General features: G+C 34.3%; 1 protein-coding gene across 3 annotated transcripts; it reads left to right on the top strand.

Moving 5' to 3' along the window:
* Positions 1-606: 606 nt before the first annotated feature.
* LOC128992139 (regulator of G-protein signaling 7) lies at positions 607-23,919 on the top strand. Of its 3 annotated transcripts, XM_054415572.1 has the most exons (14): positions 617-716; positions 6,939-7,120; positions 7,394-7,490; positions 8,527-8,577; positions 9,671-9,777; positions 10,325-10,376; positions 11,048-11,271; positions 12,222-12,415; positions 12,678-12,791; positions 14,259-14,384; positions 15,455-15,641; positions 16,359-16,451; positions 17,276-17,312; positions 19,333-23,919. In XM_054415572.1, exons 2-13 carry the CDS (start codon positions 6,998-7,000, stop codon positions 17,294-17,296), a joined length of 1,389 nt encoding a protein of 462 aa, XP_054271547.1. In that variant the 5' UTR covers positions 617-716; positions 6,939-6,997; the 3' UTR covers positions 17,297-17,312; positions 19,333-23,919. The 3 variants fall into 3 exon arrangements, with proteins under 3 accessions (XP_054271546.1, XP_054271547.1, XP_054271545.1); XM_054415571.1 differs by lacking the exon at positions 17,276-17,312 and having other exon boundaries at positions 607-712; XM_054415570.1 differs by lacking the exon at positions 17,276-17,312.
* Positions 23,920-24,326: the final 407 nt, after the last annotated feature.

Genomic DNA, 24,326 nt, shown 5'->3' with positions numbered 1-24,326 from the left:
CTGTTGGCAGTTGGTGAATATTGACACCTCTGGTCAGCAGCGTTGTATCGTCTGCAAATAATAATGTTCTCCCATTCAGATGAAGGTCGTTAATCATTATAGTAAAGAGGAGAGGGCCTAGGACAGATCCTTGTGGCACAACGTGTGAGAGATGGCCTATGCTGGAAAGGGCTCCTCGCAGAGACACAACTTGCTTACGGTCCCTCAAATAGTTTGAGAGGCTCTTGAGATCAACATCACAAACGCCATACTTGCCTAGTTTTAGCAGGAGGATATCGTGAGTTACTACATCAAAAGCCTTGGTTAAGTCGCAGAGGCTAAGCTGCAAGGGTGGTAGATCGGCCTCATACGATCATACTTTACACAAACATAAAAGGGGAATTTCTTATTTGTCTGTGCTTTCAACTAACATTGTGATTCAATATTCAAGAAAAAATTATAAAGATTCATCTTTGAGTTAATTGTGTATATTCATGAGAGTATATTTTTACATCTGTTACAGTACAATCAAAATCTTGTAATAATTTTGCTCTGCCTAGATGTTGGAGAGCGTGTTCATTTGTCAAAGAGTGAAGAGAGAGGTAGAAAAAGTATTGTCTTCTGCTAGCGTTTTGTCAAGAACGCCATTATTTGTCAATCCGATATGATGTAGGGCTAAAATTCAGTTAAATTACTGTCAGTATTTGTTTTTTATGTGGCAGAATTGCTCAAAGTGAGTAAGTATATCTCAAGTTTTACTTTATCTTCCACATACATCCATTGAATCAGGTATTTTTTAAGGGATTGAAAAAGTCAATTGGAATAAATTATGCCGATCTTTAAGTGTCAAAATCAGTTTGATCCCATTTCAGGAATACATTTATTTTATATTAGTTTTGCATATTTTACCATTTTTTCTCTCAACTACATCACATCATAAAAACTACTTAACAATAAGTGTCAATGCAATGCTAATGCACGTATCCCTCATTAAGTTTAGTTTGGCTGTCCCAAATACTTGAAACTGATGTAAGTTAGCTTAACAATCTTGAAATACTGTATGGTTAAAAGGTGACACAAAAATTAACCCAAGTTCATCCACTTAGGCCTAGCCTACCTCTACCAGATGAGAACATTCATAGTTTTACAGTCTTGGTGTACTTTATATAGCCTACTAATAACAATTCACAAATTAGGCTACCAATTCAAACCTCTTCCAACTAGAAAACGTCTAGGAAATGGTGTGCAAAATAAAACTAACTTAAAGGCTATAAAGCCAGAAAAATAGGAACCCATATTACTTATTACATATTAACTTATTATTTTTAGTTTTGTTGTAAATCTTCAACTTACATTAAATGTTAAAGGTTTTTTTTTGTGATACCGTAACTAATTGAAGGATTAATTCATAAGTTTTTAATATTACCAAAAATGTACATGTGTGCTGTAAAAATCACTAGGCCTACATGCATTTTGACCTGTGATGTGTCAATTAGGCATGAGTTAATCCGTCCCCAAAAAGCTTGGTAAATAACCAAGTTAATTTTTAAGGTTCTGGAGCCAGGGCCGCCCCGAGGGTAATAGACGCCCGGGGCGAGATTTAAATTTTCGCCCCTCCCCAAAAAAGGTATTTGGGGGGTTTGCGTCAACCGTCATTAGACCCAACATCCGATATATCGATATCGAACGTTTTGCATAGTAATTCTTTATAAATGTAACAACTAAACTGAACTAAATTACTAAAAACATTGAATCTACGACCAAAGATAAAACATACTATGTTTTATCTATGCTACGACTGACAACGGACATCACAAAACGACTATGAGTTGACGAGAGTTTGTTAAGCTTTGAGGTTAGAAACAAGCAAGTGTATGTGGGGCGTCGTGAATACGCAGTGAGTGTCTTGGACTTGCAGTATTGCCAATTTTTAAGTCACATGCCAGACGTATAAGTAGTAATAGTACGCGTTGTATAATAAATAATATGAATAAAGCGAAAGCAATAGATTGCCTTTTTTATAGTCATTGTCATTGATTACATGTTTGCGAGTTTCCGGTAAAATATTTGTTTGCGGTTCGCCGATAACGTTGTTAAATTTTTACCTTCCAAAGCCGCGGCGCCCCCCTATCTGCGGCGCCCAGGGCGGTCGCCCCGCTCGCCCTGCCCTCGGGGCGGCCCTGTCTGGAGCGATTGAGTCTGCCAGAATGTTTAAATTGACCAAGTCAATAATAACTTACTGACCCTTAACATTATGCCATTCCTCTTGACATACGAACACTAAGTTATATGTAGGCCTACAAGTTGACAAGTGCAATTGCAATAGAAAACAGTTGAAGTCCAAATAGCACACAAAACAATTCTAGATTTAAGCTAAATGGTCATCTTCCAGAACAATGAATCATTCTTTCATTTCCTTAATTCCTAGAATATTTTTCTGTCCAAAAATCTATGAATTCTGAACATTTTCATTGAGTAGGCCTACACATTTAAATATTCTTTGTTGGTAAATTTAGCCAGAATCTGAAATAAGTGATTAGTTGAGCTACAGTCGTTTTAATTTAAACAGGATACCATATTAATGAATTTACTTTAAATCAAGCTGCCACTTAGACTATCAATAATTGGTTTCATGTGTTAGAAAATTTCAGTTTTAAAACTTAGCATGGCAAACTCAAAGAAATAGGCTATTTGAGTTTTTTTTCTTGTGGCATTTATCTTTGTTTGAGGTATTAAAGAGCGTACAAAAACACTTTTAAGGAAAGCGGTCCGATCTTGAAAGGTTCATTATCCCAATCAACTTGTTTTCAGAAAAGGCCTTTAAAAAAGCATATGCCTAAAAAAATATGAGAAGAACTTCTTTCTTGATGAATTTCTTTAGAGGAGAGAAAATCTAGGCTACTGTAAACCAGAAATTAATTTTAAAAAACTGTTGTGACACTATTGCAATTTTTGAAGGATTGTATAATAACTTAAAGATATTTTTGACTTGTAAAGAAAGTAGGCCCTAGATGTGCAGTATTATTGCCCCGATTTCTAAACATCACAAACATTTTCAAGTATTTTAGCCGCTCCGTATTCATTCTTTGTATCATAAATAACTTTGTAAACTATAGATAGGTACTCCAATATCACGTTTGCTGTTACGGACGTTCCGAAATGTTAGCCGGGCTACGGCGCCAGGAGCTAGGAACGTTTTGGAACGTCACCGTTCATTGTTGTTTAACGTTTCTATGGATCAGCCAGCTCGTCACGAGCGTCCTATATTTCTTTGCAGCTCATGGGGACGTACTTTTCTAACAATAAAAATATATTTTCCCAAAATCACCACCAGGGTTGTTTAGAACAGGGCTTTGTCCCACCTCTTTCCTGCTAAATAGCGACACTACTTAGCTGACTGCAACCTGGGTAGTGCTGCTATCTATCAGAATCTCTTAGTACTATGTCTAAAGCCAGTTTTATTGCAGAACATTGCCATCTGGTATAACTACTGTTGTTTTTACTGTAAATCAGTGAATCAGCGGTAATGTTGCGCAGCGGCAAGCGTTAGTTCAGCTCCTGGCGCCGTCCCGGCATCTAGCGGTCAGCAGCGAACGTGTTAAATCTATTCCCTTTACTTGATCCTACATTTGAAATAATAGCTCTCAACAGCTGAGGTTTGTCAAAATATCAATCAGCTGTAATCTATAGCCTACTAAATAAAATTGAGGGGGTGTCTGTCTGTCTATGTTTCTGGGCAGCTGTACAACTAAAATACTAAACTGATAAATCCAAAATAGCTGAGTTCCTCTCAGGCTATGCCCCTTGGATGTCCAAATTTTTGAGGCGAGGTTTCAAAAGTAAATATTAATATTGATCTCCATGGAAGCATAAGAAAATTCACTACGTTTTTTTGAGTTAACATTTCAATGTAAACATGCAGAACTGCCAAATTGCTTATTTCACACATTATTTCAGACAGCTGATCCAAAGACATTAAATATAATATTTTACACAACTATGTGGCAGGTTTATTTATTCTAAAATTATGTTATTGATTATGGAAAAAAATATTCTAGGCTATAACTGTTGCTGTGTCAACCCAAGCTCTGATTTCAATTTATTAAAGTGTTGAAGTTATGAAAATAATGTTATTGATATATTTTCATGTTAACAGTAGGGCAATAACAATGTAGTTTATACTTTTTTGTATAAACTTAGTGGCTTTTTGTTTATAAATTGAAACTATTTAACAAGTGTTTGGATTAGGCTGGATAGTACATCTTCCCGTTGCGAAGCACGGGTACAGCAGCTAGTCTTTATCTATAGAAGGGGAAGAATGTATATTCCTTATGGACTCCGAAACTGCTCGACATATTGTAATGAAACTTTCATGTATTAAGTAAGCATTAGATGATTCCGCACGAATAATAAATTAGGATATTATAGCAACGTCTGTTAGAAGTTGCGTCGTTGTATCGACGTTGGTCTTGAGCTCGATCGTTGGCTATATGCATTCTAAGTTCTTTTTGCTGTTCAGTAGTAGTATTTTGCAGGACGGTGCTCATCATGCTGAAAACTTGCGTGTATGGATTAATATCAACCAAAAGTCAAAATGTGCATGAGTTCAATGCTGCAAGAGCCATTAGCTTTGTTTAGCATTCTTTCTTGAACAGCGGTTTCGACGTCTGTAGATATAAATTTGGGCATATGTGGGATGCTCCCCTTCTGACGGTTTAAGGTGTCAATTGAGTGATAAGTTGTATCATGTACCTTATACATGAAAGGCCCTCCACCGTTATGTTCTTCAATTTTGGCTCGAGTGCTGACCATTGCGAGCGCAGAGTTGTACGATCTAACGTTCTCTTTCTAGTTTCTGCTCAAATAATTTGTTCCATTAAGTAGGCTCTGGATATAATAGATTTCTCGGTATGGTGGTAGATTCACTTTTCCTTTATGGCAGCAGGATTAAAATCCTTCCCCTGGTCCTCGTTGTTTTTCTTTAAAATGTAGCTTACCAAAATTCTGTAATTTTAATGCCATCTTGCCAAGTGAATGCTGCTGAATTCTTGTATTTGTCAAAGTAATTTTGTAAGTACAAGTTGCCAATAACTGTTCCAGCTCCGCCTTGTCTGGGGCTCCTTACGTTTTGCATTGCTTGCCTTATGTTGACTCGCCGTGTCCGACCGGAAATATTTCTTTGTCGTCGGACTCGGGTCCTTGGCATGTTTAAACGAAAATATAATGTACAACTTTCTCCCGTCGTTTCCTATAGGTAACATTTCTTTGCCGGGTTTCTAATTAATTTTAAAAACATGCAAACTGTTTACATTTCAAAACCAAACAAAACAGCTGGGATTTAACTTTTTTTAAACTAATGTGTTGACATCTGTTTCAGAATATAATAACATTCAAATCAATCACAATGTTATCCTTATGGAAGGAGCTTTGAGGGCAGCCCACGCCCTTAAAAAGATATTCTTAGAAAATCTAAAGCCAGTTTGCACTTCTACACACCTAGACAAACATTTTGGTATATAAAATGTGGGGATAAATCTTAAAACAAAAAAGCCTTATTGTTCACAAAGTTTCATGTCGCTTATTAAATATACAGATTATTTAAGGATGGTTTGTGTGAAGTCTGGTGCAGATCCGTCCCAGTGGCTTCGAGTTTCCCATATTAACCTTATGAGTAGGCCTACTCATATTTAAATGGAATTAAAGAATCTTAACATCTGTTTCAAAGCAGTTTGATTCTGTTATGATATGTTCAATAGCAATAAAAAGATACAAGGATTACCAACAGTGTGCAGCACTATGCATTTTTTAAATTTATGACAACAGCTAATTTGAACCAGTGAATACAAACCCTTTAAGAAGCGCAATGCCTCTGTAAATAATTCAGCCTGGAAATATTTAAATTTCCGATTTAGGTTTCCACGTCGGTCGCTAGGTAGACTAACGCGAGCATGGCCAGGTCAGCTGTCTGAGTGAGACAAAGAAACTGCTTAGAAAGAGAGAGAGATAGAGTAGCGCGGCCGCCGCATGAACAATCGTAGAGGCGGCCGCGTGAAGCTCATTTTGACGGAAAACCTCCAGTCTGACTATTCTCCATAAGCATTTCGCTTCTTAAAGGGTTTGGGGTACTTACGTATTAAACGGAGGCCACATTTTGTCAGCGCGCTGCGGCGGTTATGTTAGGTTGGGTTATCATAATAGAAAGTATAACTCGTCTGGTATCGTTCGATTCATAACGAAGCGAGGAAAGTCCTACACACATAATATTTACGATAACCCAACCTAACATAACCGCCGCAGCGCGCTGACAAAATGTGGCCTCCGTTTAATACGTAAGTACCGGGTTTGGTGTATTCATTGATTGAACCAAGTAGCAACAAAAAAGATGTGATACAAAATGAGAACTGTCAAAGTATAATTTTTTTACAGTTAGTCTATGTTTATGTTTTTAATTTAATAGGCCCTAAATAATTATTGATACCGTGTGAAAAATTTGTTTTATTTTTTAGTGCATAATTCATTAACTTATTGTCTTTCTTTCCTCCTATTTCTTTATAAAAACCTATTGCGTTTGTTTGGTTTATTTCCACAAAAAATAATGTTTGGGAAACACAGTAGCCAGTTTAAATACTTTTAGTGGACTGCTAAAAGTTTATCTACACACAGCAGATCTATGGAACATAATAATTATTCTCTTTAGCGTTTTCTTCCCCTTGCGAAGTATAGTATACATTAAGCAAAAAAAGTAGTGGGGGAACTTCCCCTTAAACGGCCTTGATTTTGTGAACTGACCATATTTGTTTGCAAAGTATTAGGAAGATATGTAAATGTAATCTCTTGTTTTGTTTAACATTACACCCATTCCCCATTATAGGATATTCATTTGTCTATATGAAATATTTTTTTGAAATTAAAAATATTGTACAATAATTATATTTATTGTTATCCCATCTTTCACTTAGGCACAATTGATTAAGATGAATTGAATATCAAGTAAAAAGCAAATGAAGAAGCATTGAGTATGGTCACAATGAGCTCCGAAAAAGCCGTTAGGCGCAAGCAAGAGCCAAATGGCGGACAGCAGGTGGCACAGGTTCACACGCCTAACTCTGACGACACGCCTAACCACCTGGTCTACAAAAAGGTTAGTTTGCATTTAGAATTTTTTTCAGCAAACATTAAAAAAAGTTTTATTTTAATGATTAACTTAATTACATTATTAATTGAGACCATGGGGGGTCTCCCTTGGTTGTGCTAAAATCATGATTTTGCCCTGCAGTTGTAGTGAAGCTGTGATTGTCGTGAGGTGTGATTACATGTGATGACAGCTAAATCCGAAATCCATTTGATTTATTTTTAAGAACCGATATGTTTAGAGTTTTCTTCATCCTGAAAGTAACTTTTTTTTTTATTTCAGATGGAAGGGATTGTTGAAAGAATGCAAGACGAGAACACCGGAGTTCCTGTTCGTACAGTGAAAAGCTTCATGTCTAAAATTCCTTCAGTCTTTACAGGTCTGTTTCGATATTTTACAAAAATAAGCCTGATTTGTAATTCTTAATGGGACTTGAGTTTAGTTTATGTTGAGTGGTCATTTAGTTGATTTAATTGACTAAATAAAATTAACCAATACCGTTCTATACTTGAATTCAAACCCAAAATTATTGCAGACACGTTCAGGATCAAAATAATAAAAGCTTGGCTTGACTCGGCCTGTTTTAACTGTAAAGACCCTGAGTTTCAGTAAAAATCCAACCATCCAAATATGTTACGGTTGATTCAAGTGATGTGAGCTCTACCGTATTTTTTCTTAATATACCTCTACAGTTCTTAGGGCTCTAGGCCTACTCTTTTCCTGCTATATTAGAGGTATGCCAGGGACGATTCCTGGAAACGGCGGATCTATGTGTCTGTTTGCTGATGATTGTAATGAACTAATTCCGGGAAAATAAAAACAACAGATTGAGAGGTTTTCTAAAGAGTTTTTTAACTACTATCAAATTTTTTACCAGAAAAATCTTATTATTAACACTGAAAAGTCAAATGTTATTATTATTATGTTATCATATTATTTCCCATAAAATAACATAGACAGCGTTTTAAATCAACCATTTTTTTTTTTTTTATCAGAAAGAATAGACCAAGTAAATCAAAATTCTTGGGCTAGTTATCAATATAAACATCTTTCTTGGGAGCCATGTAAATTATGTGGTTTTGTAATCAATTTTGTATTAAGTTTATTTAAGTTCATGTATTGTGACACTATATCAAATTAAGAATGTATAAGTCAAGCCTTGGCTCCACGCAGTTGTAATTCTAAAATCTCTTAATCTCTAACGTTTGGGGGAGCGAGCTGTTGTAGTGGTTAGAGCGCTGGACGACGATGCCTGAGGTCCCCGGTTCAAATCCTGCCAAATCACCAATGGACTTTATCTTTTAAGTGATAATGTAGCAACTCCTAGGTCTAGCCTGAAATAATGTGAAAAACAGTCCCAGGCTCGTGCCTAGCGTCCTAGTACAAAAATCTTTTAACATTTTATTTTGTGTTAGGATCTGATCTTATTCTTTGGATGGTGAAAAATCTGGATGTTGAAGACACAAGTAAGTAGCTTTCACCACTTTTTAACCCTTTTCTAATATTAACATAGACTGTAGACCTTTAAGGGTTTTCCTGGCTAAATAAATGTAACTAAACACAGAGTAAACAATTAAAAATAGAGAGTAGCCTAAAGTTAATTTATATATTGTGTTTTACTGTTTTTACTGTGTTATATGTGTAACTATGCTTTTCTGTTTGCCATTAATGGATGTTTTCCTACAGTCACCCGACAAACTTCCTTGGCTTCCTTGTACTGTTTATAGTACAGAAAGCTGCTAATTGCTGCATATTTATACTTTGTCGTACGGTTTATACTTTGCCGTACGGTTTATACTTTGGTGCACATCAGGATTCCAACGAAATAACACAAAACAGCGTGGTTCTATTATGCACGTAATCTGCGTACGCTTGGAAATAGGTTGGCAACACTTAAAGATAATAATACTATGAGCAGCTGATTGACTATTATAACTACGATTTAACCTGTCATTCCTTGTTTATCGTTTCGGTATTTCTGAACTTTCTGGACTTTTCTTTTAAACGTTTTTAAAACATTCCTACGATCTTAATAAACAAGAAAATATCTTTAAAGCATTTTTTTTAGGCGCGGAAACCACTTCAAATTACAAAAACATACAGAACTATATTCTCAAGTCGCGGAGCACATTTCTTGCCGAGGAAATATAGCGTAGTGATACGGACCGGGTACTACTTTCTCTAGGGCACCTATTTGTGTTGCCAGCTGAACCTAAAAACGTGTTGTATAGTGTTTGAAAGACTAATTATTTATATGCTTTATAGTGACTGTAGGAAAAATGTAATGTGTAACACGAGTGCAAAAGGCCTTTCCTGCACCCACTCGAGATCATTCCATAACATTGATGTCGCGTGCAGCAAAGTGCCATTTTGCCCACTAGTTACACAAATAACTATTTTCAGTAAAGTGTTTTTTTTATCAAATATAGAACAAAATAATTACTGGGGTTGGGGTAATTAAAAGTACTGTATTATATCCTGTCAAAAATGGTTTTAAATACACATCATATTAGTGGTCTTTGTCCATCTGTTTATACATTACTTTGCTTATTTTACCAGCTGAAGCCCTGCACCTAGGCCACCTCATGGCTGCCCATGGATATTTCTTCCCCATCGACGACCACATGCTTACTGTTAAAAATGACAATACCTTCTACCGATTCCAGGTACGATTACTAGAATATTGTTATTTTCAAACTGCTGTCTCTGTGAGTTCTTGTTTAATGTTTCCGAAATTATTATTATTATTATTATTGTGTTGAGTTTTAAACTTTTCTAAGAACTAGTTTGGGTTCAGACAATCTCAAATTATTTATCTTGAGCTTTATGTTATGTAATATAAAACATTAAAAACTATATTGAAACACCATAGACTTTCAGACCTTTGTTTTCCAATCTCTATAAATGTGTCATTGAATTTGCATAGTTGATTTGTTGATTGCCCTGAAGCTTACAAAAAATGTAAGCTGGAATTTTCGCAAATTCCATGCTGTGGATACCTCTTGAAAACTCAAGATTCGACTGTCAACTTTGACTGTAAAAGCCTTTCTCTCGTTTGATAACCCAATAGTTTGCAGTTGAAAAGCAAATCATTGTAGGATGATAAATAGTAAAAGTAGGATAAAAGGAAAACTGTAATGTATCTTCCTTATGTCTTTTTTTAGTTTCCTAAAAATGACAATTTATTTATATACATTTGTTTATCTGTTACAGACTCCATACTTTTGGCCATCAAATTGTTGGGAACCAGAAAATACAGATTATGGTGAGAAAAATTACACCCCATTTTGATTGAGTTTATTGGTTGAATCAGAAATCTATTGATGTGTATATTAATATTTTTATTCCATCCGTAGTAATTTGTTTTAATATGGCCACTCTGGTAGATTTAGTATAAAGTTAAACAATAGGACTACAGCTTAAATCTAACATAATTCAGTTAGAATAAATAAATAATATGAACTTTTTTGGCCAGTTTCAAATATATCTGCACTAGTATGAGTTTGAAAATCAATTTTAAAGTCTGTTAGTATGTAAAACTATTTTTATTTTGGGCAGTCAATAAGAAGAGACAGTGACCATGATTCACAGCAAAGAGCAGAAGGTTTACCTCAATCAGATTTTAATTTTCTATTATGCAATGGAAGTGTAAAAAGTGCTCCAAAGTATCTTTAACCTGGGTATTGCAGTACAGCTTGCTTTTTGCTTGCGATTCATAGTCCGCTACGCCAAGCAACATTTAAGTCAAGTAAAATAACACAAGCATAGGTAGTGAGTTTTGACTTATATATGGTAATATTCTTTACAGTTTCAACTGTCATAGGCAGCATTTAATACAATATAAGTTGTGTTACAACAAATTACATTGATTGACCCGGTAGGACTAGTAGTCAAGTGCATTCTTCAGCTGACTCCCATGCAACATTGTGGTTTCAGCTGTGTATCTCTGCAAGCGGACGATGCAGAACAAAACAAGACTGGAGCTGGCAGACTACGAGGCAGAGAGCCTTGCGAGACTGCAGAAGATGTTCTCGCGCAAGTGGGAGTTTATATTCATGCAAGCGGAAGCCCAGAGCAAAGTAGACAAGAAGAGGGACAAGTTGGAACGCAAGGTTCTCGACAGTCAAGAGAGGGCTTTTTGGGACGTTCACCGACCAATGGTAAATAATACATTCTTCCAACTTATCTAGACTTCCAATAGCTGGTCATTGGGAATTAAACAAGGCCTCAGCTAAAACAGGGCCTTGAAAATAATTTTCTTTTAGGATTTTCATAGTTTAAGTTACAACTGTACACTATATTTTCTATTGAATGGATTTTATAAGTTATATTTAACCTCTCAAGAATGTATAGGCCTAGTCCATTTCCTGAAAACCATTGCTTAGTTTTTGTAAAGGGTATCTAAGTAGGCCTACTGAATAACACCTCGTTTTTATGAAAAGAAAATTTACACATCCTTTTTATGCCTCATAAAATAATCGTTTTCCTTTATCTCCAAAAAAAAAGAAGAATTTTAAGGCCAAATGTTTATTATTTAACATTTCAATATAAAAACCTTGATGCTAAATTAGCCTAATTTAAGTTTAAATAAAATGAGGCGGCAAGAAGAACGTGCAAAAAGTATCAGCTAAAATTTTATGTATGGCTAATTTTTGCAAAATAAAAATACTTATTTGGCAATGGCGGCTATACGGCAATGATAGCTATACAGATGCTACAAAAATGTTTACACAAAAACTTGAAAATAAAAATTAAATCCCAAAATCTCTTCCTCTTTTAAAGAAGCTTCCGGAGAAGTGAAATATTGTTAGTACATGAATCACTAGTGATACTAGTGGCCCCTCAGCAAACTGGAATATTCCACGAAATGTGTTCACTCTCCCTTCATCCTAGATTATAATCTTTAATGTTCTTCATCTCTGGTTCAAAAGTTGTGAAACCCCCCATGTGCTTCACTTATCATTGGGCTAGTAAATGATTCTGACTAAAGAACCAGCTCTCACTCAGTAACAAAGCTATCATCTAATCTATAAAACACTCACTTTCCCTTACACAACGTGGTATGTCCGCATCGTAAAAATCTAATCCATCATCAATCTCGTCCCGGCAGCCCGGATGTGTCAACACGACAGAGCTGGACATCAAGAAGGCGTGTCGTATGAATAAGATCGTCCCTGCGCGGCCCGGCGAGACCACAGCCAACGCTCAGACTACGGCTACGGTCGAAGCTCTTAACAAGGAAATCACGATGCTCAAATCACGCCTCGACCGTCGCAATTTCAAAATCTCCAAAGTTGCAGAGTCGTAAGTTGTACATTTTACTTCCATCTGTTACTCCTTTTAGTATTTTGACCTAGATATTTGGATATTGACTTTGGTATAGTCAAAATTAGTAATGTTAAAACACTTTGAAATACAATATAGTCTACCAAAGATTAATTTGGAAGATGTTTTCAAAATAATGTAGTCTTTTGTTCAGACATCAAACACATTTTAATAGAATAGTAGTTATAAATAAATAAATTATATAATTTGTGATTTCTCACTGGTCAAAATATGTTTGTAGATACATCAGTTACTTTGAGCAGTATTCAGAATATGATTCATTCTTCACACCTCCGGAAATGGCGAATCCATGGATATCGGACAGTCCAGACTTCTGGGATCAGTATAAAGAAACGTGAGTAATCATTTTGGACTCATTCATTTATATTTATAACCTAAAAAATATTTGTATTATGAATATTAATAGGTTACCATTGTAGGAAGACAGTTTTATCTTACAGATTTTTGTACTAGCTGCAAAATAATCATTGACATTCAAGCAAATATTATCTATTTCCACGTACATGTTTTTATCTAAAAAACTCTTTTCTAATTTTTGTCTTGGTTATTTTTTAGGTATGTTTTCCTGACGATATAAAATTATTTTTTCAACATTATTAATTCAATCCTGCTGGCTGATTTTATATTATTGTTGTTGACATTTTCAGTACATTGTGTTGGCTGCTGTAGGAGTAGAAATGGTTAGCCACGAGTGCCAAATTTACTGTTAGTAAACAAAACATCTGTTATGTTTACTCACTCTGTCACTCACGGTTGCCAACCTAAAGAGTAAACATTTTTAAGGTTCAGTTTACTGGAATCAATTCATGTTTGGAGTGCTGTTTAATTTTGTATGAGTTGATTGCAGAAATAATATTTGGCTATTGTCTGTTCACAAAATTTAGGCAGTTTAAAGGGAAGGTTTCCTGGGTTCCCCCACTACTTTTTTATCAGCTTATTAGCTGTCGGCTGTTTTTCAAAGTTAGAGTGATATGGAGGGGATGGAATCGCTTCCCCTCAAACTGCCTACATTTTGAGAACGGAGTATAATACCATCAACTATTGATAGAATTCTGAGTTATGTGAGCGAGGGTTAAATTAAACCTAGTTATCATTAAAATTCACCACTGATCAAATCTGAAAGGAGTGTTTTATTTAATTAGTTATAATAATTACTCCTCATTTTTCTAGCTTCTTTTTGAAACTTGACTCTTTTACAAGCTTTTTAACACACTTTTAATCCAGATTTCTTAATATTTTAAACTTTGACTAGTTTTTGAACAAAAAATTAGGAATTTCTCTTGAATTATGGAATTGATGACATTGACCTTAATCACAGCCGATTACTGGTATATTTGCCTTACCTTTGTAGTTTGTACCCTTGGAATATTAATTGTTTTTGACATCATACAAATCATGGTACCTTTAAAATCAAAATCAAACAGTTATTCTTGTGAGAACAATTATTTACTTAATTTTGTTTTGTAATCTACTTCATGCACTAAGCAATCTTTTATTTTTTTTTTCTAAATCAAACAAACTACACTAATGCTTTAAATTCCTAATAAGGCCAACAATACTTGATTTATAGCAACTCTAAGGCCACCCAGGCAGCTCCAGCCTGTGTGTATGACAGAGTTTAAAAGCTACAGAAATAGTTTTATTTAACTTAAAAACTAATTTTTGTTTTGATATCCTTTATTGTCGGTAGTATTTTTTTCTTTTACTTGTAGCTGTTTTAGGCATACAAATTATTATTCGTTCGAGATAAAATTGATCAAATACTACAATTAAGATTAACATGTTTCTTGTTTTACCACAGGAAAGACATTTCTGCCAGAAGGGTCAAGAGATGGGCCTTCAGTTTGAAGGAGTTATTGGCAGACCCTGTAGGAAGAGAACACTTCATTAAATTTTTGGAAAAGGAGTTCAGCGGGGAAAATCTTAAGTGAGTACCATGTTTTCACGGCTGTAATTACTTACTTCCAAGGCTCAATATCTTTGTCAGGTTATTGCCTTGTCGTATAGCCTAGCCTTATGCCTTAGTTTAGGCAGTTTAGTTGATACCGTTAAAATAATTCTCATTGATCTCTTAAAATAAACTGCATGTTGTGTACATTGTACTATGTACACCTTTACTTTTTGAATGGTGGTTGGCCAAAAATTATTACCTAAATAGTTAATTTATTTATTGTATATTATTTATAGAAATACAAAAACAAAGTAAATTTTGATCTGGCACTGACATGAAAAAATGTTATTGAAACATTCTTACCTAGTAAAATTTATTTGATAAACTAAATAGGGAACAGTTGGTGACTTAAGACATCATGAACAACATAAGTGATGAATAATTGAATTTCCTACAACATAATACACCCATTAGAAATCTTGTTCACTGAAAGTATTCTGACAATTTGATATATTCGTCACCCACCACCAACAATAACAGTAACAAGTGGTTGTTGTGGTTTTGCTAATCCTATTGTATTGAGGAAGTCAAACAAATCACTTTTCAATTTACTTTATTACCAATGCTACCAGGGACTACACAATCTTGTGCATACTTTACTTTCTAATACTTTTCATTGAAATGGTGACCACACAGAGTAGGGTATTTTAAGCCAAAAATGAATGGAGAAGAGTGTAGGTAGAGTGGCACGATCTTGTATTCTTGTTAGTGACTAAGGCCGACATATTCCTTAGACACAGCTGTTAATTAATAGCCCATACAGCTAATGGCAACTAAGGGACCTACAGCTTATCGTGGAATCCAAAACACATTCTTGCCTTGGTATTAACGAATTAATCTAATTATCAGGATAGTACTGCGGATAGTTGTAGTACTCTCTAGTGCGGACGTTAATCCACACCAGGGAGTATCGCATCCACAGTACATGCCTATAAATATCCACTATTCGTGACCTCCTAGTAGTTGGATTACAGGACGACACCACTGTCCCAGTCCCATATTTAAGCTATTCCATTACTAGATCACATGTTTGTTTCTTGCCACAGATTTTGGGAGGCAGTGCAGGAGTTGAAGGCTCTGCCACAGAAGGACGTAGCGCAGAGAGTGACAGAGATATGGACCGAGTACCTAGCATCAGACGCCAGCTGTCCCATCAATGTAGACTCTCACTCACACGAGATCACCAAGCGTAACATGGCGCAGCCCGACCGCTGGACGTTTGATACTGCTGCGGTGAGCTCCATTAACTCTTATGGTTTAGGTTTTTTTTTTTTTTTTTTTTAAGAGGGGTTCGGTCTTTGTCAAGTGTATGTACTGAAATTTGTTTGGAATTAAATAGAGTTCAGTATGATTACCTTAGGTAAAACAGTCCAGTTGAAGAATATGAGCCGTTCCTAGAAAATGACAGGAATATTTTTTAAATCCATACAAAAGGATTTTTGAACATGTCATTGTCAATTCCTCTCTATATTCTAACTGGTGTTACATAGACTGTTGACTGTTAAGTCCAGTCATAGCTTTTACTTTGCACCGTAGGAAATTATAGATGTCTTGGTTGTAGAAATTTTATGAATGCTGGTTCTTCTAGTGTACTGATAACACTTAGTTTACAGTTGCATATGAAAACAGGTTAGGATCGTGTTTAAGTTATTCATTTTGTCACCACAAACATTCTTATACAAGTTCTTTGTTGTAGTGTGAAGATTTTGAGGATATTTTTGAACAAACTTCTCGTTAGTATTTACATGCAAAATCAAGACTTCCAACAGTTATTACACACAGTGAGATTGTCAGTTTATTAAACATATTATACCGTTTTTAAGCGCTTTTACTTTCGGTTTTCCATAAATAAAAAAATAAAAAAAATTTAATTAAAGCAAGTTTTGTGGCTCTCCTAGATTAGTATAGCAAATGGAACCCACAATCCTTAAAAACAACTTTCTGTTTCAGGCTCATGTGTACCACCTGATGAAGAGTGATAGTTATTCCAGATATTTGCGATCAGAAATGTATAAAGATTTCCTTAATGGATCGAAAAAGAAGGTAAGTAAATTCAATCTTCATGAAATAAAATTTTACTAAAATGATTAAAACATGTTAGGCCTAAGTGAATTTTTAAACACAGATAGCCTCCTACAATATTGTGCAAAAATATAATTTTGATAATATAATAATACCTAAATCAGTTTGTTTTAATTGTGGCAAAAAAAAATTGTATATCTTTTCTGTCAACTTATTTCCCCTAATGGAAAACTCTATTTTAAATCATCCAGTGTTTAATTTGTTTTAATCTTCTAAGTAATCATATTACGATGTCTGTATTCAATATGAACACTTTTTGTTTCATTGATTTCTTGGCATAGTTAATTGATGGAAGTTTTTTCTTTCAGAAACAAAAACAATACTTTATTTGGATAAAGTATTGTTTTTGTTGTACTCTCTTGGAGAGTAGGCCCTGAGGTCTAATGTTTTAGCTTCTTGTCAAACATTTTTTGGTGATAAATGTTGAAACGGTTAGTGAAGTGAATCTTCCAACATTTTAATTTCAAATGGCTTTGACTGATTCTCCACTAATAGTTAAAAATCATAAGAAATTTTTAAAATAAAAAAACATTTATTCTAATTTTACTGCTTTAACTATAAAAAAATATTATTCTTTGGCATGATCCAAGTACGAGTTAGAAACAGTTGGTAAATATTGTAGTACATGTTTCCAAAAGGCCAACTCTAGCTTTTCCCATCCATATTTTGGTGGTATAACCAAAGAAATATTGTCAACTTGTTCACAACATGCGATATACAAATACTTATTATACGTTCACCTTAACTGTTACGTTGGTTGATGTGATTGTATTGGTTCCTTGTAGAAGAGGAGAACCAAGTACTAAGCCAGGCAGGAGAGAGGTAAGGAGGGGGAGAGGTGATGTTTGTGTTGGCATGATGCACACCACACCACACCACACTTACTTCTAGGTGTACAGCTGGTGCCTACCATTTAAATAATTACCGTCCTGAATACTAACGGTGTACCTACTATATAACAAATACCAATGAAATGATATTTGGGCCTTTAATAACCAAACAAACAAACATTAATATAGCTCAGCACTGATGCAACAATGGTGACAGATAACAGCCATAGTTTTGTTTACCATCAACAAATAGTATATTTTATCACTAGGGCATAAAGTGACTCTTTTCGACCCAAGCTCAATTTTTAGAAAATGAGTGAGGGTTGAAAAAACACTTTTTGCCCGTGTGATGAAGTATATTTTTTTTGTCATTTTGCATAATTATTTAACAAACTAAGCTAGAAAAAAAATACTTTTCATTTAAAGATAACCTCCCAAAACTACTTCCAGCTTGTTTTCAATTCTGCTAAAGTGAATAAGCAACCGTTTAGTAAGTTTTTGTCTATTATTGTGTCACTGAACATTATAGCCTACCATTGATATGTCGAACTATTGACAACTATTACTTACAATAGCTGATTTTTTACTCCCTAGGGATTTAATAACTCCCTAAGACTAGATTAGATATTATATTTTATAGTTTATTTCTTAAATGAGAAGAGTTTACAAACATTTTAATGTAACAATGGTTATAATTGACACAAAAATGATCAAGTAATGCATATTTTTAAAATGTCCGGTTTTTTTTGTTACCCTGTGTATTTATAACAACATCTTTTTCTGCAAGAATATTTTTCTAGTATTCTCTATGGAGTGGTGCATATCTAAACAATTAAAAATCATTCTTTCACGATGTTTTTGTTTAGGATGGTTGTCAAATCAACATAAAATTTAACGAGAAATCAATGTTTTAAGAATAAAAAAGGGTTATATCGGTTTTGGTTTTTCCTCATTAAAACAATGTAATTTGCCAGGCACCAGTTTTTAATATTTTTTCCACACTTTTCAACACATTTTCACACTGCATTTTCAATCTATTTGTTTTTTATCAGCTGTGTTTTTTACACAAGATTTTGTTGTTGGATTTCACTTCCACCGTCTTTACTTTTTACATATGTTGCTTACCACACTCTTTTTTTTATTGTATTGTAGATAATTACTCTCAATCCATATCTTCAAAACTAAACTGTAGGTAGTTTTATTTTTTTTTTAAGTATTGATTAGAGATTTATCTGCTATTATAAATCAAAATCATACAGTAACTAGACTACTGGATACTTCCTTTGTTTTTAACAGGAGGTTATACATACATTTTAATTTTTACTAAGACGTTTTTCGAAAGAGATGTTTTACCTATTTTCAGTTTGGGGAAGAAAATAAATTATTTTTTTTTTTATGAAGGAGAAAAATAACAAAAAATGTATTCATGTAAATTCTTTGAAACTACACAATTTTGCTATAGATTTTATAAGTAACGTGATTTATCATCATTAAATAAATTATCTAGCCTACCTACATATTTTACAAAATCAAATGTACGTTTGTATGTCCTTTTTGCATTTCAAAACTGCCATCAAATCGCTGTGAAATCTTTGAATGTTTTTTTTTCATACCTCAGAAGGTTTCTATCGAATTGCAACATACTTAGGGCTCTACCCCAGGCTTCCAAAGTTACGGTGTTAAGCTAGTGAATAGTATGTCGTTTTCTGTAACATTAGGAACATTACATTTGCTTTGTAATGACTTTTTAAATGCTTTTTGTTTTCCATTGTCAGACAAGGCACAAATTCAAAAGAAACATTTTGTAAAACTTCTAAGTGAATTTGTTCTATGAAGTTATGTCATTCATCGTAGAAAATATGTAAAACTCTATGATCAATAGTGATACCAAGTGTTTCTCTTTGGGTTATTTGAATAATATCAGGTTCATACATCTTTGCAAAACGCTGTGAAAGCTACTACAATCATATAGTTTGTTCAACTGTTTAACACATGTTTTCAATCTGTTGTAGACGTCGATGAAGGGTATCCGATCCATAGTTTCGTTCTCCACTCGGAAGGATACTGCCACCTCGTAGACACGTCTGCACCAACATCCGCATTTACCTAAACCAACATTTTTATATCCAATGACAATCTGGCACTTATATTTTGTATGGAGTTTTTCACCGTCACTGCCAGACCTAGTATGTAACAGTTGGATCCATCATCGGTTCTGTTTTTACTTAAGACTATATCTTTAATTTGTTATTCTTTCATTTGGATACTAAATTGTGGGTGAATGTTAAGAAATCATTTAATCTGTGTGTGAATTTAGAATGTAGGGAGGGGAGGGCACTGATGTCATTTGTTAAATGGGATTGTTAGTTGGAAGCCTTCAGATTGGGCTGCGGTTAGACAAGGTTGTGTCATAATTTTATCAGCTCCCTGATTTATTATAATGGTTTGTTTGTAAAGGTTCTCATACTAAATGAACCTTGCTTTTATGTTCGCATCCAGTTTGTGGATTTGCTCTGTTACATATATGGTCAGGCTTGTAAAAGTGACTACAAACGGTATTTACTGTAAAATGACAGTAAATGCCATATTGTCTATTTTTAATATAGATTTTATGGTTGTTACTTTGTTATAAAAGTAATTACTTGTATCTTTTAGAAGAACCAAGACATAATTTTACCAAATCATTCTATTAATTTGTTCTAGAAATAAAAATTTGGTAAATTGTGTAAATATGCATTTTACAAACAAGACAAAATTGTATTTAGAAGTATTACTTATTGCTTTAGTTTATAGTGTAAATTATTTTGGTGTATTTTATTTTAAGTACTTAATAATTTGGGGTTTCTTTAGTATATTTAAGTCTTTATTTTTGTATTTATTCGTATTACATTACATTCAAACTGTACTTTTTATAGTGAGAGCCCTGTTGAAGATTTCATCTACCATTAGATATTAATAAATGTGATATTTTTAACGAATAATCTTAACCCAAGAGAGGTAATTAAAATTGTAAATAATAGACTGTAGATAATGGTTGTTTTATAAAGGTATAATTTTCTTTGACTGGTTGTACTCTTGGAAGTAAGATCTTAATTGTTAAGTAATTGCCAGAAGTGATCAACTGCCTGAGTAAAATCACCTTGTGAATATAAACTAACCTATAAAGTAGTAATATAATCTTTATTTTATATTTTTTAATTTATTTTTAGGATGAATATTCATTATAATGTATTTCTCAATGGAATACCTACATATTTTTTTTAACGTTGTACAGAGGTTTTGAGATTTTTATTTTGAGTACAACCAGGAATGCCAAAAGTTTCGCCAAAGATTTCCCACCATCTGTTCTAGTGGTACGAGTAACCCTTTAGATCTATGTGTAAATAGTTAGTTTAGCTTTGAGGAATTTTAGAGCTCAAACATATATTTTGACAATGCACAAACGGTCATGCAAGATGAAATTGTCCAGCACAAATTAATACATAGTGGAATAAATACATTTTGCTGTGATTTTTATTTTTGTTTTTACGTAAATTGTTTATGTTGCAAATTTTTTTCCTATTGTAATTTCTAATTAGTTCAACACTATTATCTACTTTAACTTAAATATACTGTAGCTTCAGATAATTTATGTTTCATTAACATGACTGTTCGTTTTCATCTTGTACTTTCATTCACTGTTTAACACGTTCACTGCGGTATACATCAAACAGGCGCTCGCCCATGGCGGCGAGGCCCATCAGCGAACGCAATTGGCATTCAAATATTTCAGTCTGACGAATTACAAAAGAGCAGGGGTGAAGCAGTAGTTCACTGAAACACCTAAGGGTAGCAGCACTGATTGGATCCGTAGCCAGTGTCTTTGTAATGTCGCTCAAAGAGAGAAAATCCCCGAAACCGGGACAAAAGCATTGCCAGATGGGATTTTACAGGAAATTTTAGTACCAACCTACACCAAAGTAAAGCTCACATTCTAAGCTACAGGCTGGCAACGATTATAACGGTCCGCGTCAATGGGCCGATTATGACCGCACAGCCGGCACCGGCCGATTTCGACCGCTCAGCAGCGAACGTGTTAAAAACTTTATTAACTATGTCCTGTATCAGAAATTTACTGCCACATTTTCTTAACTAGTATTCAACTATTATTAAGAATGCAAAGTGAACCAGAAAGAATTCTTATTTCAACAGAATTAGTTACCTCAGTAGCACTACAAAACCAAATGTGGAGACTCAAAAGTCATCCTTTCTCTTACTGAATTGTCTATTGAGCTCTACACTTCTGATCATCAGTACGTTTATCTCATCGTTGACTCTATGTCCATTGCTGTCTCCTATCGTGATCAAGTCCTACTCTATGCGGGTAACCTGCCTTGCTGTCGCCCAAACCCTCTATGTTGGCAATGGGAATATATTTCTTTATCTCAACGCGCCAACCTGTCTACTGTTTCTACAACTTTTTGTTGTTTCTAAGAAGTCTGGTTATCCGATCGGTTGAATACACTTGGAAATCACAAACATATTAAAAATAAGATCAACTAGTTGGTCTAAGTAGTTTTTAATCGGCAAAAATTGTTTTGTTTTAAATCTACACAACATTTTCAATAAACTGTTTATTTTAATTGATTGAACATACATTGGTTATCTCTGTGTAATGCCAAAGTTCCTATTTATTTTAAGGCTCGTCCAAACCGAAGCGGGAAAGTGGCAGGAGCGGGAAGGGGGTAGCCCACACCGAAGCTGCAGACAGCGGGAAGCGGGACGACTCCTCCGTTCATTTTCATCTTAGTTACAGAGTGGCTGTGTTAAGTGAATGTTTGTGTTTTATGCGTTCATTTCATGAATCGTAATGTAAAGGAAGAAGCTTTTCTCTTGCTAGCAACAGCTGAGGATGAAGATGAAGCTGCAAGACGGCGATCTGTTTGGGTTCATGAAATTAATTTAAATAGACATTTATTTGGCGAAATACCACCATACCCTTATGCAGAATCTAAGGAAAGACGAAAGGCAGTTTCAAAGGGGGTTATCTACTATCCAAAAACTACTTTAAATTTCAATAATTTTATGGTGAGGTGGCTAAAAATAACAACTCTTAACATCATGAGCCATGTACCAATGTGTTCCCGCGGCGGTACGAGCGGGAAAATCCATCATGTTTCAAGCCGGCGGGACAATCGAACAACGCTGCGGGACGGCGGGAGCGGTACCGCTCTAGTGTGGGTGCTCACATCTAACACCATGTGTTTTAAAATCCCTCGCGGGAATTCGTCCCGCCACCTTCCCGCTCCCGCCGCTTTCCCGCTTCGGTTTGGACGGGCCTTTAAACGGTTTCTGGGACTGCAGCAAATCATAAAAGTTATATAATTTGAAAACTTTTATAGGGGGAAACATTTTATTTATTTGAGTAAAACTGATCAGATAACCTGAACATTTAGCTTTCAAGTTTTGTTTGGAATTGTAGTTTTTTTTATTGATGACCTTAGGTAATTTGTAATTTTGTAGCAAAGTACTAGTATTGAAAAAAGGTAGCTATGTGATTAGTGTAAATGTTATGTTTTAAATAATTTTGACTTTTTAAAGTATTCCATTACTTTTTAGAAACTATTTTGCCAAACTTCAGTTTTAAAGTATAATTTTTATAAGTTTTACTCTTGCAGATATTGAATTATTTTTTTCATTGGTTTAAATTTTTAAGTTGGTTTGTTAGTTATAGCTTTATCATTTTGCAGTTGATTTTTAAAAAGTTTGGTCTCTTTTTATGTCAAAATTGCGACTAAGTTACCATGTCCATTGTCAATACATATTTTCTTTTTCTCCAAAACCAAAAGGTGAAAACATGTAATTTACAGAAATGTTCAAAGCTAGTGGATAAAATGGGTTTAAATGTTTTTAGATCTGTAAAACAATTCACATTACCTTGGTTGATATAGTTTATTATGTAATATTTTGTGTTTTTTTCCAAATGGAATGTCTCCTGGTAGCATTTATTATCCTACATGTTTTTAAGTTACGAATACGATTAATGGAATCTCATTTACGTATTTTTAAACACAATACTCTTTATCAGTATTAAACTTAAATAATTTAAAATCTTAAGCCTACTCATATATTAGTTATAGCCTAGAGAAAACTGTAATTCAAATATGAAGCTTAAGGTACATTTATTTTCCCTGATTTGTCGTTTAGTCTTGTATTGGTGTTTAGGGGGCATGATTTAGTTTTAGTTTGAATGTTGTATCGCTACCTGTATCGTGTATGTTGAAGTATCGAGGTTGTTAAATAAATTGCCATTCCAACCTAGAGTCGGTTCCATATGCACACCTAATACAAGGCACAATATTTAGTAGACGAGACGCGAAGTCGACCGTAAGTAGCTACAACCTACAAGTATCGTAATTTTACTTTAAACGTGTGTCGTGTAAAATATTATTTTACCGGAACAATTTTAAAATAGTCTTAAATGAATATTTGATCTGTAAATATGTTAATCGATCTTTGAAAGATTCATCTGTAAAGTTTGCACGTTTGTGCAGTAATAAATTACTTGTTGTCCATTATTATCATTGTCTGTAAAAATAAATCTAGTCTTGTCAAGATTATTGAGGTTTGTGTCAGTTATTTTCCTCAGAATAAACCCAACCCGTGTTATCTTACAATTAAACCTACAATATAATGATTAACCTGCATTTCAAACATTTTCTTTGGAATCATGATTTTTCTCTCCACTTTTCTTAAACTTAATAGAACCAGCCATTGTAACCTCGTATCTGCCTGGCTACACACCTAACAGGGAATATATCAAATGAAAGGATTGGATAACCTTTAGAATTCCATGGAGAAATTGTCATTTTCAATTAAACTCTATATTTTTTCCTCATATTTAATGCAACAAACTCTCACAATCTCCAGAAACTTTTCCTTCAAATTTAAGTCTAGATTATGCTCATCATAGATTTTCTTTTTCCCAGATATTCTTAACCAGTTAAAATTGGGTTAAAATTCAATA

The sequence above is a fragment of the Macrosteles quadrilineatus genome, unplaced genomic scaffold, assembly GCF_028750875.1.
Source record: "Macrosteles quadrilineatus isolate MER2022 unplaced genomic scaffold, UCM_ALF_1.0 Scaffold_4__1_contigs__length_99947679, whole genome shotgun sequence".
In the NCBI taxonomy this organism is placed as follows: domain Eukaryota; kingdom Metazoa; phylum Arthropoda; class Insecta; order Hemiptera; family Cicadellidae; genus Macrosteles; species Macrosteles quadrilineatus.
Note: the sequence above shows the minus strand (reverse complement) of the source record. Positions and strands in the feature narration are given on the sequence as shown.

Bases quoted from the DNA above. Each gene is read 5' to 3' on its own strand.
- LOC128992139 (XM_054415571.1), top strand. From the start codon at position 6,998: ATGGTCACAATGAGCTCCGAAAAAGCCGTTAGGCGCAAGCAAGAGCCA. The intron at 8,578-9,670 runs GTAAGTAGCTTT...TTATTTTACCAG, and splicing joins TCTGGATGTTGAAGACACAA to CTGAAGCCCTGCACCTAGGC. The intron at 9,778-10,324 runs GTACGATTACTA...TATCTGTTACAG, and splicing joins ATACCTTCTACCGATTCCAG to ACTCCATACTTTTGGCCATC.